The 19,167-nt window shown below is 33.8% G+C and overlaps 1 protein-coding gene across 2 annotated transcripts in view; it reads right to left on the bottom strand.

Annotated features, from left to right (window-relative positions):
• The window catches only part of LOC140046556 (anaphase-promoting complex subunit 5-like), a 47,120-nt gene that overhangs the window by 20,761 nt on the left and 7,192 nt on the right, over positions 1-19,167 (bottom strand). For both annotated transcript variants that reach the window (XM_072091249.1, XM_072091250.1), the window contains exons 5-14: positions 18,955-19,120; positions 18,261-18,445; positions 17,377-17,458; positions 15,741-15,833; positions 15,263-15,330; positions 15,063-15,176; positions 7,999-8,209; positions 1,925-2,046; positions 1,427-1,543; positions 20-167 (exon numbers count right to left, since the gene is read on the bottom strand). In XM_072091249.1, the coding sequence (XP_071947350.1) occupies positions 20-167; positions 1,427-1,543; positions 1,925-2,046; positions 7,999-8,209; positions 15,063-15,176; positions 15,263-15,330; positions 15,741-15,833; positions 17,377-17,458; positions 18,261-18,445; positions 18,955-19,120 (1,306 nt within the window). The remainder of the gene's footprint in view (positions 1-19; positions 168-1,426; positions 1,544-1,924; positions 2,047-7,998; positions 8,210-15,062; positions 15,177-15,262; positions 15,331-15,740; positions 15,834-17,376; positions 17,459-18,260; positions 18,446-18,954; positions 19,121-19,167) is intronic.

Below are 19,167 nucleotides of genomic sequence, written 5' to 3'. Positions count from 1 at the left end.
ACATGATGTATAATATTACCTGTACTTGTGCTAGCTGTGTCTTGGCCATTATTTCAGTGTGGTGAAAGAAATGGTCTTGACAAAGAGCAATGCATTCTAGTAAGTGAGGTAATGCAGATGTGTACTCATGGCTAGCACAATATAGCTGTGCAAGTGACAGTAGTGTTCTAATAAAAAATAATAGATAACATTCAGGTTACATTTACACATTTTTTCCAAGTTTATCCGTTTCTTTTTAAAAGAAAGTTTTTACAAAAATGTGCTATTGTGAAATTTAAAATATTTGTTTACACATTCTTTTCTCTATCATAGTGCAAGTGTTAAGCATAAAAAACGGTTGATATACAGTAAGCGCTTTTCAAATGTTAAATAATGGAGAAATTACTCCATGGTATAGAGCATAGAGTTAAAACATATTACTGTATTTCTCTTGTTTAATTCACAGGAAACCGAGTTATATCAGAGTGAACGGCACTGAGAGTTAGTCTAACTCAAAACCCATATTGTCCAAACTTAATTAAATAGGGTACCCCTTGTCACAACTTACTCTCTGGGGGTCTCTGTCTTGGTGACAGCTCGCTGGGCAACTGGATGGCTGAGGTGGGGTAAATGGGTATCCAGCTACTTTATTCTGCCTCCTAGGTAGCGGCCCAGGAAAGTGATAGCGGTTGGCACGGACGGTAGACTTCCATAGTGTTTAATGTTGGGTACAGTTTACTATATTTTACTCTTTACAAGGTGTCTGAATACAATACAATTATATAATAGATAGGATAGATCAAATAATTATATATATTCATACTAATATGTATATATATTTATATAAGTAAAACTTAAAAAAAAGAGATAAGGGAAAGGGAAGAAAAGAAGAAGAAAAGAGAGAAAGAAAAGTGAAAGAAGAAGTAAGGAAAAAAAAAATAATAATAATAATAATAATAATTAATAATAATTATAAATAAATAAGGGAGTCAGTTTCTCTCTGTAAAAGAATAACTAAATAGAATAATAATACACAACCAAATACAGTAGAGCTAGCAAAACAGAGTTGGAGGAGCAGAGTCTTCACATATGAAGTTGGCTCCTAATACGAAGAAGAAGAAGAAGAAGAACTCGGATATGATTCTGATCAGCTCCGAGTAATTACCTCTTTGCACGTAAACACACCTTTTTATTTTATGTTTAAAATAATTTGACTACAAACTGGATACAATATAAGGGCTTTTGTAGTAAATATAAGGAAAACATGAGTTAAATTTCATATATTTTTTCTATGACATTTAAATATGAAGATGATAGTTTTGAAATAATTAGCCATAATTCGCCTTTACTTTTTGACTTGACAAGTTCTGTCACTATGAAATATTTACTACACGGGTATGTTACATAATAAGTAAATGCTAATAAAAATACTGTATATTGTACTTACTTGGAATGTATTTCAGTCGAGAAGTCTTCCCGGCCAATTTTGCAGTTTTCAATTATTTCATAAATCAAACTAAATGCTTTTGTTGTTTCTCTTTTCCTGGTTAGTAAGCTCACTTTTCTTGAAAAAAAAAATGAGTTTGAAACTGTATAAAAATGGATTTCTATTAAAAAAATCTGGTATGTATACAAAAATATGAATACAACTTTATTCATTCAAGAATGTAACAATAACCTATAAAAATATATAAAACCAATAAAAACTTTCAAATTACAACAAATTAAAATATCAAAATCACATTAGTTTATATGCACATCACAAACAATGATTGAAATACTATCAATTGTTGATTTAAAATACACTTGGTTTTAACTCTAGGAATACCAAACTGGCATCTTTTGAGATTATATGGAGAAGGAGGCTCCGCCAAAGAAAATGATTTACACTTGGACACAGTGGTTGCAAGACTTGCAACCGCTGTATCCGACTGTGCATATTTACCTGAACATTGCTTCTGATGGGCTCAGAGAAGCCATACTGATAATAATTTTTTCAGCTTCATCAAACTCACATTTGTTCATGGCCATCTCAAAATGTACTTGTAAACGGCAAAGCATCCATAACTGACAAAATCAGAACAGAAAAAAGTAAGAATAGATAATGAAGAAATTATTGTATTCAGGAAAGTGCCTCAAAGACCAATATCCTAGCGCAGAGGCAAAGATCGCATAAGAGGGGGACTATTAAACATTCCTTTTATTAACGTAGACAACTATGATGTTCTGTCTCAAAACCTAAAAAGTAGCCAATCATCCAGGTACTTGAAAATTCTTACCCCAATTGAGCGGCATACTACCCCCAGGGCCTTGACTACCTAAATGAAGACCCATGGGGCAGTGGACCAGCCAAACAGAAGTTCATTCTGAACAGACTTTTGTAAAAATAACAAATAACTGACACGTGACACGTTTACATATTCACGTACAGCAATTTCTATAAAAAAATAAGGAATAACTAACTCAAAACTTGCTTCTATCATTCTATCAGATCAATTTTTTAAAATGTCCATTACAATCTACATCCAACCAATCATAATCATCTAGCGCGGAAACTTCAAATGACCGCAGCCGGTATTGTCTTCTTTCGCAAAGATATAGTTGCAAGTACATTATATGTGCTTTTTACTTGGGGTACCCAAGTCTAGGACTCGCTCATCTTCTCCTCTTCTTTCATCCGACACTATTAAGCAAAAAGTGCGATTTATAAAGCACTACTCCTCCCTTATTTGTTGTAGTATTGAGCTGGGATTTGGCATGAATATAATACAGGGACATGTCCTCAAAGCTATAGAGCCGGATTTTTAAATTTCAAACCGGATGCAGTCATATCACGTCTCAAAGATGGTACCGTATAGCCGTATTTGGTAGCGACGTTATTGCTGTGTGATGTGACGTTACATCCGGTCTTATGACGTCATTACAGCTTCTTTTGCTGCTGTACCCGAGCAACGTTATTGCTGTGTATGTGACGTTACATCCGGTCTTATGACGTCATTACAGCTTCTTTTGCTGTACCCAGAGTATCGCACATTTGTGCTTGTTCATCTGAGAAATGTACTAAAGTGCTAAAAAACGGGTTTTTCTGAATATACCTATATTAGCACCATAAAGAATGTCCATTTATTTTCATTTTGTGAATATTCCATGAGACTCGACTACAAAACCACGTTTTTATGAATGATCTGACAGGCAGCGATTTTTGTACGTACATCACACCATATGGATTTGACTAAATGAATATTCATGTTTGTTTTGTGACGTTTCATATCGCGATCGTGCAGCTTTAGCGCTCTCACAATTGAATGATTTTTTATTCTGGTTATTTGATTGGTGGACGCAATCCTAGATCTGCCCCAGGGATACAAGAGCGACCTTTGAGATTTCCCCCTTCTGCCTTAAATCTTTGACCCAGTCAAAATAGGCAGTGTATCAGTTGGCCTCTGTGGACTCATATGCGCAACAGAGGTAAATTCTATCCTGTGGCTGTTGTACAGGGTACATACAGCCTACACCCATGGACTTGTATCCCTAATCTTCCCCACCCAGGGAGAGTAAGCAGGGTCGGATGGAAAGATGAAGATGAATGAAGTTGAAGCATGTTGGTTTGGCGGGCCTATGCCTCTTCCCTAGATGCAAACGGACAGGAAAATAAAACTTCGGACTGAAAGAACAGGTGATTCCATCAAACATTAAAAATTACCAGGATAATTGAAGACACAAACAGCATGTTTGTGCACCAGACCATTGTAGTGGTGAACTGGTCGGCAATAAGCCCTATATTCTACATTCTCGGAGGATGGTAACATTGTCTGGGACCAATGTCAAAGAAGAGAAAAAAAAAAGAGAATTATACGATCCATGGGTTCGCAAACATTTTTATAATCTTGGAGTGTATTCTTAGCGGACTGAGTGTCTGTATAGTATTCGTGTACTGGAAATGTGGAGGCCAAACAGCAGGTCGATCATTTTATAACTTATAACCCCTTTTAGTCTTTTGGCATGATGATTGATAGTGTCATTTTATTCTACTAACGCAGCACATTATTGCTATAATATTTCATCTTTTAATTTTTCATCCCTTTAGAATGTCTTCACAAAATCATTATAATTACTCTAAACCAAAAGTTAGATGCAACCACTGACAATAGACAACAAGCTATATTCAGTGCTATACAAACTATGGCTTGCACACTCTACACATTCAGCACATTAACATAAAAGAAAATGCATCACAACAATAATAATATAGAGATGCCTTGAAAAAAAATGTCACTGTAGTGTTGGAAACAAAGCTAAAAAGATGAAGATGGCGTTTAATTATTAAATAACTTGCCTAAGAAATTAACGACCATAAAACAAAATAAACATCAGTATATAATTAGGCCTCAGTATATCAAAAGTGAAAAAAGTGTTATTATTGTATCTTTTGTATTTGGTTTTAAAAACAACTTGCTTTAACCACCACTGCAACTGGATCTATAATCAATTCAGACCGACAGATTTGGTGCGTTCTTGTCTGGGAATATCGCGTCGAGTGTTTAGACTGAGAGCATGTGGCACAGTGTGTTGGACGTTGCACTTCTGATTGCAATATATTATGGTCAGTTGAATATGATAAGTTTTCAACAACGATGACTGTTAAATCTAATACAATTGAAGTTGAGTGATATCAATATTGAATATTGCAAAACAATTAAATACATGCATATATATAAACAATGGATGTGACCAGGCTGTTTTTGATCTACATAACCAGCATGATGGAATACACAACTACCAGATTGGCCACTACATTTACAGAAATGAACAATACCCTCCTGTTATCCAATTTAAATCTGGAAAACGGTTACCTTTACCAAAGAATAAAATATTTAGATGTTCTTTGGTAGAGTTTACACTGATCATCCAAGTAGTCGGAGTGAGAGATGAGATATCTCTTTGCTATTATGCTTTGTACTGGTGCCCTTTCAGGTTCCTTTCAATTCACAAGTGTTCTTTATCCTTTACCCACTTAATTAACAGATGATGCTGACAAAGATTTCACACCAGCCATATTTAACGGGGCACTAATTTAATTGTATGTTGGATGTTCTATAGTTGGATATGTAAAATCATTTTACAGTTACCAATATAACAAAACAACAAAACAACAAACATAGTATATCCTGCAATATGAAAAATAGTATCACCAGAAAGAATAAATTTTAAATCTGTAGTATAGTATAGGCAAATTACCATTGAATATCTAATAAATTACATGACATGAAACATCATCATTATAGTATTACTATATTAAATCTACTTCAAATAAAAGATATTAACAGAGAACAACCATACTCTAGGTTAACGTCTGGTCAACACTTTATTAGTATACATGGACCGAAACTATGGAACGAACTCTGTAGAAATGACTTAGATATTGTTTATTATTTTATAAAATTATAAAGTACTATAACAATATGTTAAAAGAGACATTATATCGAATTACGACTAGACAATGTAAATATTTAACTAGATTTGAACTCGTCACTACGGACGAGTTAGGTTATCCGCAGCGCAAAGGCCACGTGCACGTCATACGTTATAATATTGCGCGCAGAAAAACGATTATGCCATTGAAAAAATGTTAGTGCGCTCTCTATTTTGTGTCACGAATGAGTATATACGGTATAACACTATGTACTGTATACGTACTACATACAGTTCAGAATATTTGAAAATAAGTGACCAAAGTAATTGACGCTTTTGGACATGATGACGTCATCACAATTTTAAAAATGGTGAATCATGCGAAAGATAATTGATTGATCTAGACAAAATTAAAAAATTGAGGGAAATGGAATACGGATAAGTAGAGATGCGCTCTATTAAATTTGACGAGCTATGACGAAAGAGAAAAAAATCCTATATTTTATATTCGGGTGGCCATACGATGACGTCACAGTGTCCGTTTAGCCATATTGATACATGATTCAAAAAATAAAATTCATCTACTTCCAGAATATTTAATTTAAAAAAAGTTTACCACGTAGTTTAGAATTTATGACTGTTTAAAAAAAGGTCTAATTTTGACAAATTTTTGAAGTTTTTCATCAAAAACGCGCGCAAATTATCCAATTCTACGTGCTCGTGTGACGTGATTTTAAGTCGAAATTGATTGAAAATTTATAAATTTACTAGAAAAGGCTGAAAAAACAAAAATCAAGCAAAAAAAGGATGTTTTTGCGCTACGTGCGCACGCGCGCGTAAAAAAATTGCGCACGCGTGGGAATTTTTGAAATGCTTAAAATGACATGAAACGCGTAGAAAGTTGATTAGAAATTGTTTTTTCGCATTTTGAAATTTTAAACGCGCGTGCGCGCGTAACTTTTTGTAAAACATGTTATTTTTAATCCATAGAAAGTTTGCGCATGATATGACTTAAATTTTCACCAAGTTTCAATACAAAATAACTTTTAGTTTTTATTCTATGATCAATCATTGAAATTCACAAAATCGCGCGTAACTTACGCTGCGCGACTCAAAATTTGAAAATAAAAGTTTCTTGCACATCTACAGCTACATATCAATCTTATGAAAAAGTTATACAATCATATGTTGCCCAAAATTAGAGATATGCGACCAACAAAATTCGTGGAAAGAAAGAAGAAAATAGAAAAAAAAAGAGAAACTAGATTTGAACTCGTCACTACGGACGAGTTAGGTTATCCGCAGCGCAAAGGCCACGTGCACGTCATACGTTAAAATATTGCGCGCAGAAAAACGATTAAGTCATTGAAACAATTTCAGTGTGCTCTCTATTTTTCGTCACGTCTGAGTATATACGGTATACACTATATACTGTATACGTACTTCATACAGTGCAGAATAGGTGAAAATAAGTGACCAAAGTTATTCACGCTTTTGAACATGATGACGTCATCACAATTTTGAAAATGGTGAATCGTGCGAAAGATAATTGATAGACCTAGACAACTTAAAAAAATGGGGGGAAATGGAATACAAATAAGTGGAGATGCGCTATATTAAATGTGACGAGCTACGAGGAAACAGACAAAAATCCTATATTTTATAATCGAGTGGCCATACGATGACGTCACAATGTCCGGTTAGCCATATTGATGCATGATTTGATATCTACAACTCATCAACTTCCAGAATATGTAATTTCCAAAAAAGTTCACCACGTAGTTTACAATCTATGACTGTTTTAAAAAAGGCAAAATTTTGACAAATTTTTTAACTTTTTCATTAAAAACGCGCGCAAATTGTTCAATTCTACGTGCTCGTATGACGTGATTTTAAGTCGAAATTGATTGAAAATTGGTAAATTTACTAGAAAAGGCTGAAAAAACAAAAATCAAGCAAAAAAAAGATGTTTTTGCGCTACGTGCGCACGCGCGCGTAAAAAAATTGCGCACGCTCGGGAATTTTTGAAATGCTCAAAATGACATGAAACGCGTGGAAAGTTGATTAGAAATGAATTTTGCGCATTTTGAAATTTTGAACGCGCGTGCGCGCGTAACTTTATGTAAAACATGCCATTTTTAATCCATAGAAAGTTTGCGCATGATATAACTTAAATTTTCACGAAGTTTCAATAGAAAATGACTTTTGGTTTTTAATCTATGATCAATCATTGAAATTCATAAAATCGCGCATAACTTATGCTGCGCAGCTCGAAAATCAAAAAACAAAGGTTCTTGCACATCTACAGATATAGGTCAATCTTATGACAAAGTTATACAATCTTATGTTGGCCAGAATTAGAGATATGCGACCAACAAAATTCGTGGAAAGAAAGAAGAAAATAGAAAAAAAAAGAGAAAAATAAAAAAAAAAAGATCCTGACAATAACAAGGGGTTATCCGCCAAGTGCGGATAACCAAAAAAAAAAGATCCTGACAATAACAAGAGGTTATCCGCCAAGTGCGGATAACCAATTACTGAATAAATGTGAATTTGACAATTTGACTAAATAATTTGATAGGTAAATATGTGTTTTCAGAATTTTACCTTAGAATATTGTGAAGATTCTGAAAATTTAGACTCTGCAAACTTGAGTATATGTAAAGCAGCCACATGGAGTCCATCATGAAGATGTAGGATAGCCTGGTGGCATAGGGACACACAAACTGCTTCACTGTCCAGGTTGAAGGTACTCACTGATTGAGATGAGTAGTTGTTGGTGCCCAAGAGAAGTTGAGTATGCAAGGAACATAATGTACTAGAGACATAAGAGAGATAATTTTGATGATTTTTATAACAATCTTGTATTTTAATAAAACATTAGGTATTTTTATTCAGGTGTACAGTAGCTATACATTGAGCCTTTGTGGCAGGCATTGTGAAAAAGAAGAAACCGGCCATAATATAACTGGAATTGACAATAGACATAGAAGAGTTATTGAAAGCCGTTGTTACCAGACTGTCGGCTTTTGAAGAGAAACAAATCAAGTTTGAAAAGGAACAAAGTGAAATTAAAGAAACAACTAATCAATGATTGATGTAAGATTAAATGCTATAATTAATGATTTAGGGCAGATAAGGCAGATAGATCTATGCACTAAGAACAAAACGGTAATGAGACTAGAGAGGAGACTATCTAGAAAACAACAATGTATGGGGCATGAAAGAAGGACTAAAAACTGTATTGGATTGCACGGCAATAGTTTTTTTTATACCATTATAGAAAGAGAAAGAGCGCATCGGAGCCCTATGAGGGAAGTAGCCACTACAGGGAGTTGATTTTACGGTTAGCACCAAAGGTGTTGAAGGTAACGCATACCACAATAACTTGTTGTTCAATACTGACGATGTTTCTGTAAAGTTAAAGAGCAAAGCTTAAAATGGAACTAGTCAAATTAAGGACAATTTGAAGTAATACCATGGGGTGTACCTACATATATGCTGATGAAAGGTAGCGATGGAAAACTTAAGCGTGTGTATGCTAACAATGTGAGTAAGAGCTAGACCACCAACAACGTAGGCAGGGTTTTTTTTTTGTTCTTCCCGCTCAACTTCACGGTACACTGTTAATCATGTTAAATTTACGGTGCTTTTTAATTTCTGATAATGAACTTGTTAATAACTTATTGTAGTAATTTTTTATGTATTATTATTTTTCTTTATTGTGATATTCTTAATCGTACTGGACAATAAATTACGGTATGCATGCAGATATTTTGTCGACATTGCGTTTAACTTGTTATCATTATGAATAATGACAACGATTCAGTAAATCGCCTGTTACTTCTAGAATGTTTACTCGATGGTATATAAAGTTGGTTCGTTCTAACTATTAACAATGTTTTAATTAAAGAAAGTTCATTTATTAAATTTGTTGGAATTAAGTTAAGACAAACACTTATTTTGGAAACTTCACATTGATGATGTTTGTTAAAAAGTTAGAAAAAAGGCTGGATTTTTTGTTCCTAAAGATACTTTAGTTACACTTTATAACTCATTTATTTTTCCTATTTTAACGTATGGATTTGAGGTTTGGGGAGGCTCATGTGTGTCATATTTAGAACTTATTGTTCCTTCTCAAAAACTGATTGTCAGATCTCAGATCTCATTTCAGAGACCATACACTGCCATTGTTCTATAAACTTAAAATTCTTGATATTTATAAATTACATGAATTATAATATGTTCTTAAATTTGTTTATAATATTTATCACAACCGATCACCACATTCTATTACTGATTACTTTCTTCTTACTATTGATCATTCATATAATACCAGAATAAATAAAAAACTGTTAATTTTGTCTTACCCAAAACCTCAAACTAATTTAGCTCTAGATAGAATTTAATTTCATGGGGCCAAATTATGGAATGAACTTTCAACTTTAACCACAGATCCCATGTAGAAAACATTTTTTTAAATTGTTAAAACATATTTATTTAATAAATATATCTAAAGTACTGTTTAATTAATTACGGTATATAAGAAGTTTCAGTTTATCACATTTATTACTATTAATTATTAATACTAGATGGCACGCTCGCTTCGCTCGCGTACCATCTAGGTCGTGCCCACAGATGGTTCTCGAATACACAGTATTTTCCAGCGAGAAAAAAATGGAGATTTCAAATGTACGTACTGCAGGACTATAATACATTGTCGTTTACAGAAACGAATAAATATACACGATGATTTATGTAGTCAGCTAAAATTAGCACCCTGGGAATTACTTCCGAGAGAGAAACAAAATGAGTCAAATTTTTTTATTTGGACTCATTTAAACAAACCCAATTTGTGTTTTGTATGTAACATTAAGGGTTGAGGGATGGGGGAAGAAGATAGGTACAAAGAGGAAACATTTTAAAATATATTCTTATCCACTCAGTAACGAAATATTGTTTTTAATGTTTTATAGGCCTATAAATAATATACCACTAAATACAGTAAAACATTAACGATTTAATACTTTGTTAAAACTCTCACTGTCATAGTCGATTGAAATAGTAAAGTACATGTAACAATACACCACTACGTACGTACGTTTATATATTTTTAAATTATTAATTAATACAAACGTTGAGAAGCAACTGTCAGTAATAACGTTTATTTATTGTATATTATATGTTTATAATCTAACAGTAGGGCCTACCCACACTCACAGTAATAAAGTTTATTTGTATATTTGTTTATATTATATCTAACAGTACCAACACTCACAGTAAGATATTTGCGATTCAAATTGCGATCAAAAGTGCATTGCAATACTATTTATGTTTATTCTCCAAGGGGGCCCATAAATCTAAATCTATACCTCTATGGTTAAACCAAATAATTTGGAATGTTCCATTCATCACAAATCAATACATGTGTAAAAACGTATATTACATGTATCAAAATAGCATTTTTTTAAGAAAATCGGCCTGTCTTCAACATTATGATGCTGTACTCGAACTGTTCAACCGGTTTTCAGCTATTAAAAACAATTATCGTAGGAGGAGATAGGAAAATGCGAAGTGTCCTCGTATTATTGTGTGCGGGTATTTTTCAAATTGACATCCATTAGACAGTGTATACCACGATCGGAAAACACCCCTATTTGGGGCAAATCGTTGAACCTAAATTCGTTCCAATCGTCAATAACTAATTATCGAACTCAATTTAATTAGTAAACAGGGTTACATCAGGTGGTTAAAATTAGTACCGAAAGTACGAACCAACTTTATATACCATCGAGTAAACATTCTAGAAATAACGCACGATTTACCGATTTTTGCCCTTACGTAAATTTATATATAGATTATTTGCTATTTATTTATGGTTATTATAATTTAAAGCTTTGCATTTATCTATATATAAATTTACGTAAGGGCAAAATTCGGTAAATCGCACCTTACTTCTAGAATTTTTACTCGATGGTATATAAAGTTGGTTCGTACTTTCGGTACTGATTTTAACCACCTGATGTAACCCTGTTTACTAATTAAATTGAGTTAGATAATTAGTTATTGACGATTAAAACGAATTTAGGTTCAACGATTTGCCCCAAATAGGGGTGTTTTCCGATCATGGTATACACTGTCTAATGGATGTCCAACTTGAAAAATACCCGCACACAATAATACGAGGACGCTTCGCATTTTCCTATCTCCTCCTACGATAATTGTTTTTAATGGCTGAAAACCGGTTGAACAGCTCGAGTACAGTATCATAATGTTGAAGACAGGCCGATTTTCTTAAAAAAATACTATTTTGATAGATTTAATATACGTTTATGCAAATGTCTTGATTTGAAATGAATGGAACATTCCAATCTCTGTTCCACAAGTGTCTATTCCCTCAGGCGTCGTAAAGGAAAGTACTGTATACTCATAACAGAAATTCGATCCATTTTTTTTTCAATCTGTGCTGCAGAGGTTGGATATAGATTTTTTTTAACGGATAATTGAGCTAGCGTTTTCAGTCGCCGTATATTATGTACAAATCTTTATTATTGCAGTTAAACCACCCACGTGACATCATCACCCTTCCCTCACTGGCATGAGTAGCGTTGTAAAGCCAGTAGAGGATAGGCCTACGGTGCATCACATGCCCTAAACGCAGAACAACTTTGGTGGGTAGGGTTAGGAACCAACTTAAGTATGAATTGGCTCTAAGAAACAATTGAAAACCATTAGGCCTACTAATTAAGTTGAGTTAGATCATTTAATATTTATTGACGATTAAATCGAATTTATGATTTGCCACGAATAGGGGTGGTTTTCACAAATTGTTTTACATTATATAAACATAATTATTATACACGTCGTAGTGATGTATCGTTACATGTACTATACTATTTCAATCGACTAGGACGGTGATAGTTTCAACAAAGTATTACATCGCAATGTTTTACTGTGTTTAGTGGTATATTATTTGTAAAACATGAAAACAATTAATATTTCGTTACTACATGGATAAAGAATATATTTAAAAATTGTTCCTCTTTGCACCCATCCTCTTTCCCATCCCTCAACCCTAATGTTACATACAAAACACAAATTAAGTTTGTTTAAATTTGACTTAAACAATTGGACAAGTTTCTCTTTCGGAAGTAATTCCCAGGGTGCTAATTTTAGTTCAGTACATAAATCACAGTGTCTATTTATTCGTTCCTGTAAACGACATGTATTATTGTCCTGCGGTACGTACATTTGAAATCGCCAGTTTTTTAACGCTGAAATTATTATGTATTCGAGAACCATCTGTGGGCACGACCTAGATGGTACGCGAGCGAAGCGAGCGTACCATCTAGTCTTTTTAAATTTGTCTTTATTTCAAAATTATACTATTTCTTATGTAAGTTGGTGTTAAGCTTTAATTAGTTTCTTTTAACTAAATCTTATCACCTTTTGTCAATGATGATTGTTTATGTTTATTCCGTTTTTGTTGGCAATAAAGTAAAGTAAAAATAACCATTACCGTATATTTCGGTGTATAAGTCGCACCTGTGTATAAGACGCACCCCCTAACTGAGAGTAAAATATCGGTATTATTTATATCGTCGATGTATAAGACGCACTTTATATTTTCATCAAAACAATGTTTTTTTAAATTGTAATCAATATTATTGTAATAATATATTTTGTTAATCTACAACGGCGTTCTTTATTTAGCTCTTTTCTTACCTAGGCTCGGCCGCGCCCAGCCTCAACAAGTTCTTTCTAACTTGTTATTCATGAGTTTCGTACCCGCAACATCGAGTGCATGACCGTGTGTGTAACACGCACGTGTGTGGGCTAGCCTCGCTCGATCAGGCGAGAGGGCGCACGTTTTCACGGACAATCGTATTCGATTAGTATCTATGTATCCGAGAAGTGTGTACGCTAGGTCCATGCTATAATCAACTGGAGAATATACTAGTCGAATACCGTACATCATGTGGCCGCCAAGAAGGGCTTGCGCTGGGGGTACGGCGGTCGGCGATCGTGCGTATCTATATATAAATTTACGTAAGGGCAAAATTCGGTAAATCGCGCGTTATTTCTAGAATGTGTACTCGATGGTATATAAAGTTGGTTATAATCTCGGTACTGATTTTAACCACCTGATGTAACCCTGTTTACTAATTAAATTTAGTTAGATAATTAGTTATTGACGATTAAAACGAATTTAGGTTCAACCATTTGCCCCAAATAGGGGTGTTTTCCGATCGTGGTATACACTGTCTAATGGATGTCCTCATGAAAAATACCTGTACACAATAATACGAGGATACTTCGCATTTTCCTATCTCCTCCTACGATAATTGCTTTTAATAGCTGAAAACCGGTTGAACAGCTCGAGTAGAGTATCATAATGTTGAAGACAGGCCGATTTTCTTTAAAAAATACTATTTTGATAGATTTAATATACGTTTATACAAATGTATTGATTTGCGATGAATGGAACATTCCAAATTATTTGGTTTAACCATGCTTGCATACCTCCATGATTTAACACAAGTAGGTCAATTTATGGGCCCTTTGAGAATAAACATAAATAGTATTGTAAAGCTATACAATACTGTAAATAGGTATTAACCACTTTTGATAGCCATTTGAATCGCAAATTTCTTATTGTGTGCGTTGGTAGGCCTACTGTTTATTATAATATAAACAAATATACTAATAAACTTTATTACTGTGAGTGTGGGTAGCCCCTACTTTTAGATTATAAACACATAATAATATAATACTTTATTACTGACAGTTGCTTCACAACGTTTGTATTAATTAATAATTACAAAAAAATATAAACGTCGTGGTGGTGTATCGTTACATGTACTTTACTATTTCAATCGACTATGACAGTGACAATTTTAACAGTTATTAAATCGGAAATGTTTTACTCTATTTAGTGTTATGTTATTTATAGGCCTATTAAAAAAAAACCCAACCCTCAATAATGTTAGATACAAAATACAAATTGGGTTTGTTTAAACATTTGGACTCATTTTGTGAGAAGTTTCTCTTTTGGAAGTAATTCGCACGGTGCTAATTTTGGTTGACTACATAAATACATAAATAAATGTTTTATAGTCATGCGGTACGTAGGCCTACATTTTGAAATCGCCAGTTTTTTTACGCTGAAATTACTATGTATTCGATAACCATATGTGGGCACGACCTAGATGGTACGCGAGCGAAGCGAGCGTACCATCTAGTAACTATAAATAAATACTAGCCTATTCCAATCGTAAACGTTTACAAATGAAATTTTATCGGAGCGCCTAAAACAGCTCTATAATGAACAAATCTTTTCATCATATTTAGTATAATATCACGCTAAAATGCCTTGAAAACTAGGCAGAAGCAGGTTGCTGTTACGTTAGTAAACTGTAGCTAGGCTAGGCCTAGCCTACTCAGGCCTAGCCAACAAGGTGACGATATGTACAATCTGTGTGGCGAGGCATATGTTCGGTGTATAAGACGCACCCTTAATTTAGAGGTCAAATTTGCGTGTCAAAAGTGCGACTTATACACCGAAATATACGGTATATTTCTAAATGTGTGCTACGTTATTAGTATTCTCTATATTTGTATATGACAAAAAAAAACAACTTATCAACTTTCCACCATGGCACGTTTCTTACCTATACCCATATAGGGACCAAAGTGAAGCTTGCTGGGCTAGGCTGACTGACATAAGTTGAGGCTGATTGTGATGGCAGTTAATGGCATTGCTTCTTGAAAGATATTCCATTACTCTGTTGAATAAAAAGTCAATCAGTTAATGATTTGCAAAGGGAACAAAGTAATAACAGTATATAAGGATTACTCATGCATTACTTACTTTGCTGGTGGCAATTTATGTAGTGCTTTATGTTGAGCAAAATTGATGACTCCAAGTGAGGTTAGATACTGTAAAAATAATGTTTCCAAAATCTTATTTCAAACTGAAAATGTGTGAAAGATAACATAGCCATTTCTATAACTATTACCTCTGGCTAGGAGGTTTTGTTTTTGCCCCTGTATGTTTGTCTGTAGGTTTGTTTGTGAATAGCCTACAGTTTTTTTATTTTAATGCCAAACTTTCAAAATGATCCATGAGTTGTAGTTTAATTTTGAAGGGAAGGGTATAGTCAAAATCCACAACAAATTTTTATATTTCATTGTCTACAGTTCACAGTTTTTATCAAAACTATAAGGTTCAAAGAGTCACAAACAGCTATTTTTTATTTAAGCAAGATAGCTGTTGTTACTTTGTCAATTGTTATTACTGAAATTTTCAGAAAGAATCAAAATTAACAGTAAGAAAAAAAAAACCCTACTGGTAAGTTAAGTTCTTCAGATTTGGTGACAGCTCTTTCCAGCAACAATGTTGAGTTAGGACCATCAGTTCCTTCTAATCTATATAACCAACCCTAAACAAATGCAAATGAAAAATAATTTTTTTAATTTTAAAAGCCACAAAAGGTTTGATGGGCTGATTGTTGTCCGAGCCTCAATTGACCAACTAAAAAACGATGGTAATCATGTTAGGTTAACAAGCAGAAATTATTGTGAGTTTCTTTATCATGATATTCTATATGAACCTGCAGAAAGTCATCTTGTTTATCATGCTAATTCCGGCTAATGATGCTGTAAATATTCCAATACACACAGTAGTTACCAAGTTACGCAAAGTCTTAACTTTGACCATATTGACCCCTGTACTGACCAAGCATCCCAATTGTTTTTCGGCCAACAGCAAAAAATGTATTTGTATTGATATAAGGAAGCAAAAAAACATTAACATAGTTTGCTAGAAGGTGCTATACGGTCTGGGGAAACTTACAGGATAAAGTTACTGCGTCAATGATATTTTTGTGCATCCCAATGTGTAACAGTTACAATGCAAAAGGAATTAGCTATGTGGATAATATTAGGCACGTTCACATAAGATTTTATCGTGCTTTCGTAACGTGATATTGAAAATCACATTAACAGGAAGAGCTTTCACATAGAATTTAACATCGTGATATTAGTATGCTGATGAGGTGCACTGATGCGTGAAAGGCCAAACACACATGTTTGGTGCACACATGAGAAAGGATTGTTGATTTGTTTTTGAAGTGTAGGCCTTTAGTAGTAGTAGCTAGCCAGCAGGCCTAAGATAAGAGAGAGTAGTATCTAATAGGCCTTGTCCATATAGTTCTCTTGCGGAGTAAGCCTAAGTAGCGAGCATGAATTAATTTTAAAAGAAACCTGTATTTATTTCACCTCACTACACACGCTTACCTTTCCGAAGTTTCATTTTTACAATTTTGACAGTAATCAAGAACGTCCAAATCGATGACAGTTCATATTTATTAACTCCGTAATTTTGCAAAATTTTAGGTTTTAAAACAAATGTTAACTATAAAAATCGCATCTTGTTTGAAAATGGAGTTGGTAAGTGATTTATTTACATAAACAAACATTCCACCGTACACTCTCTATTTGCACGACAGATTGAACATGGGCAAATATTATTCACCAAAGCTAGTGTCCAGTATTTATTACATTATACTTTTAATGTATTTACTGAAATTCATGACGACAATATTTATTTTGCATATATAGGTCTAGGATAGTTAGTAAGTAGGCTGGAAGGCCATCTTCTCAATCTTATTAAATAGGAGGCCCTACCCCGACCTTTTACTTACAATACATGTTTTACTTCTTAGAAAAAATTAATAATTAAATAATGAGTATTTCCTTTTTTTATAGTAATTTTACAGTGTTCTACCCGGCTAAATTTATTACCAACAATCACACCTACATATTTGTAGCTTTGAATAGATTCGATTTCCTGATCATTAATTTTTAAGGGGGAGAGGAGTGCGATTCTTTAGAAAAAGTAATAAAGTGATGTTGCTAGGCATGGGTTTATTTATTTACCTAATTAATTATCAAAATAAAGTCAGATTTGTTGATTGAACTTACCAAAGCATGCTGTAAACATACAGAGTCATTCGCCTCTTGTGCCATTCTAATAGCTTCCTTTAATGTTAAAAGAGCTTCTTCTCTAAAAAACACAACAGAAATTAAATTCATGGCAGTTCAAGCAATTTTGACTAAATTTAAAAATGTTCATAATAGAGAACAGTGATTCTATGAGTTAACTAACTATCTTGGAATATGCTGTTCTGTAATACCAAAACTACCCAGGGGTTGTGATCATTCATGACATCGAGAAACTCTGGAGATACCCCATTAACACCAACATAGCAACACAAGAAGAGTTTTTAAAATAAAATCGTAATACCGCCCTCTATTCTGTTTGTTTACATCGCGAAGATGGACGATCGAAATCAAATAATTTTACTAATTATTTTAATTACCCCCCTTTTTTTTTAACAAATCAACTATGCTTATCCACATTAAAGTTTTTCTCTATTAAAATCAATGAATAATCATGCCAGGATAACCTTTTGACCCAAACAACTCCAGAGTTTGATATCTTTAACACCAAAACACTGGTGTGTCCCCGCAGTTCGCCCTCCAGAGAATGTTCAGCTTCAACCCTGGTGTTTTGAACTCAGGAGTTGTTTGATTTTACCTTTACACCAAAAAACACAGGGGTGTCAACTCTGGAGTTTTGCTTTTGGTGAGAAAAGGGGAATAAGAATTACAAACTCTTATATGCACCATCATTTCTATAACTTCTCATATTTTGTGCATGGTTTGTTTATGCTGAAATTTTCTTCATTCTGAGAATTAGACATGATCTAACAAAACATTACCTGTAAGAACATGAATACTTATATTAAATTGGGATTGATGTAGTGGTGGGAAAGAACACCATGTGAGTGATGTAGATGCCTTACTTGTGGCCAAATCTACTGTGTAAGCTGGCTAAATTGAGAGCGGCATATCGATAACTCTGGCTAAACTCTTCACTACTGACACTCATAGTGCTTGGTGATGATATCCGATCAAAGTAGTTGTACAGACTGTGTACTGCAGCACAATACTCATTCACTCTCAAGTAGTTTAAAAATGACAAGAATCTCTGAAATGAAATGAGATTGTTTTCATTATTTAATTAGGCATATTGCTAATAGTGTTAGTATTAAAGTGTTCCAATCATAATCTGTTCACAGGACAACCTCAATTGTGTCATCATTTTATTCACATTAATTTTGGAGATAATCCTGTGATGGGTGTGGAACATGGTTGTTATTCACAAAATTGCTGGCAAGTTTTCTAGACCCAGCTCCCTAGATCATGCACAATCAGATGCAACATGCATATTTTAATAAGTTCTACATAGCAGATGGGCCTAATAAGTTCACAGTACACACAAATACCATATAACAATTTATTATATTTTTTATTTATGTAAAAGCAAGTAAAATTGATTGGAGAAAGATTAAAATTGATGTCAGAAGCTGAGCTCTGGTATCAAAAACCTATTCAGCTTAACTTGGAATTTAGGTAGATGCAGAAAATATTACAATGCTAAATATTTGTTTGCCTCCTGTACGCTCTCTTGATTTCTTTTTACTTTGAAGCACTTACAGTGGCTGGTAATTCAGGATTGTTTTTTGAAAGATCACTGATGTGTTCATGGAGTTCATTTGGAGGCATTGCTTTGCATTCCTCATTCTGAAGGAGGGCAGCCTGCTCTGACATAAAAAACTCAGCTTGACGATGTGAGAAAATACCACTTAATGATAAATCATGGCTAGATATAAATGTAATAAAAAAAGAATGTAAAAAGAATTAGAATTA

The sequence above is a fragment of the Antedon mediterranea genome, chromosome 4, assembly GCF_964355755.1.
Source record: "Antedon mediterranea chromosome 4, ecAntMedi1.1, whole genome shotgun sequence".
NCBI classification, from domain to species: domain Eukaryota; kingdom Metazoa; phylum Echinodermata; class Crinoidea; order Comatulida; family Antedonidae; genus Antedon; species Antedon mediterranea.
Note: the sequence above shows the minus strand (reverse complement) of the source record. Positions and strands in the feature narration are given on the sequence as shown.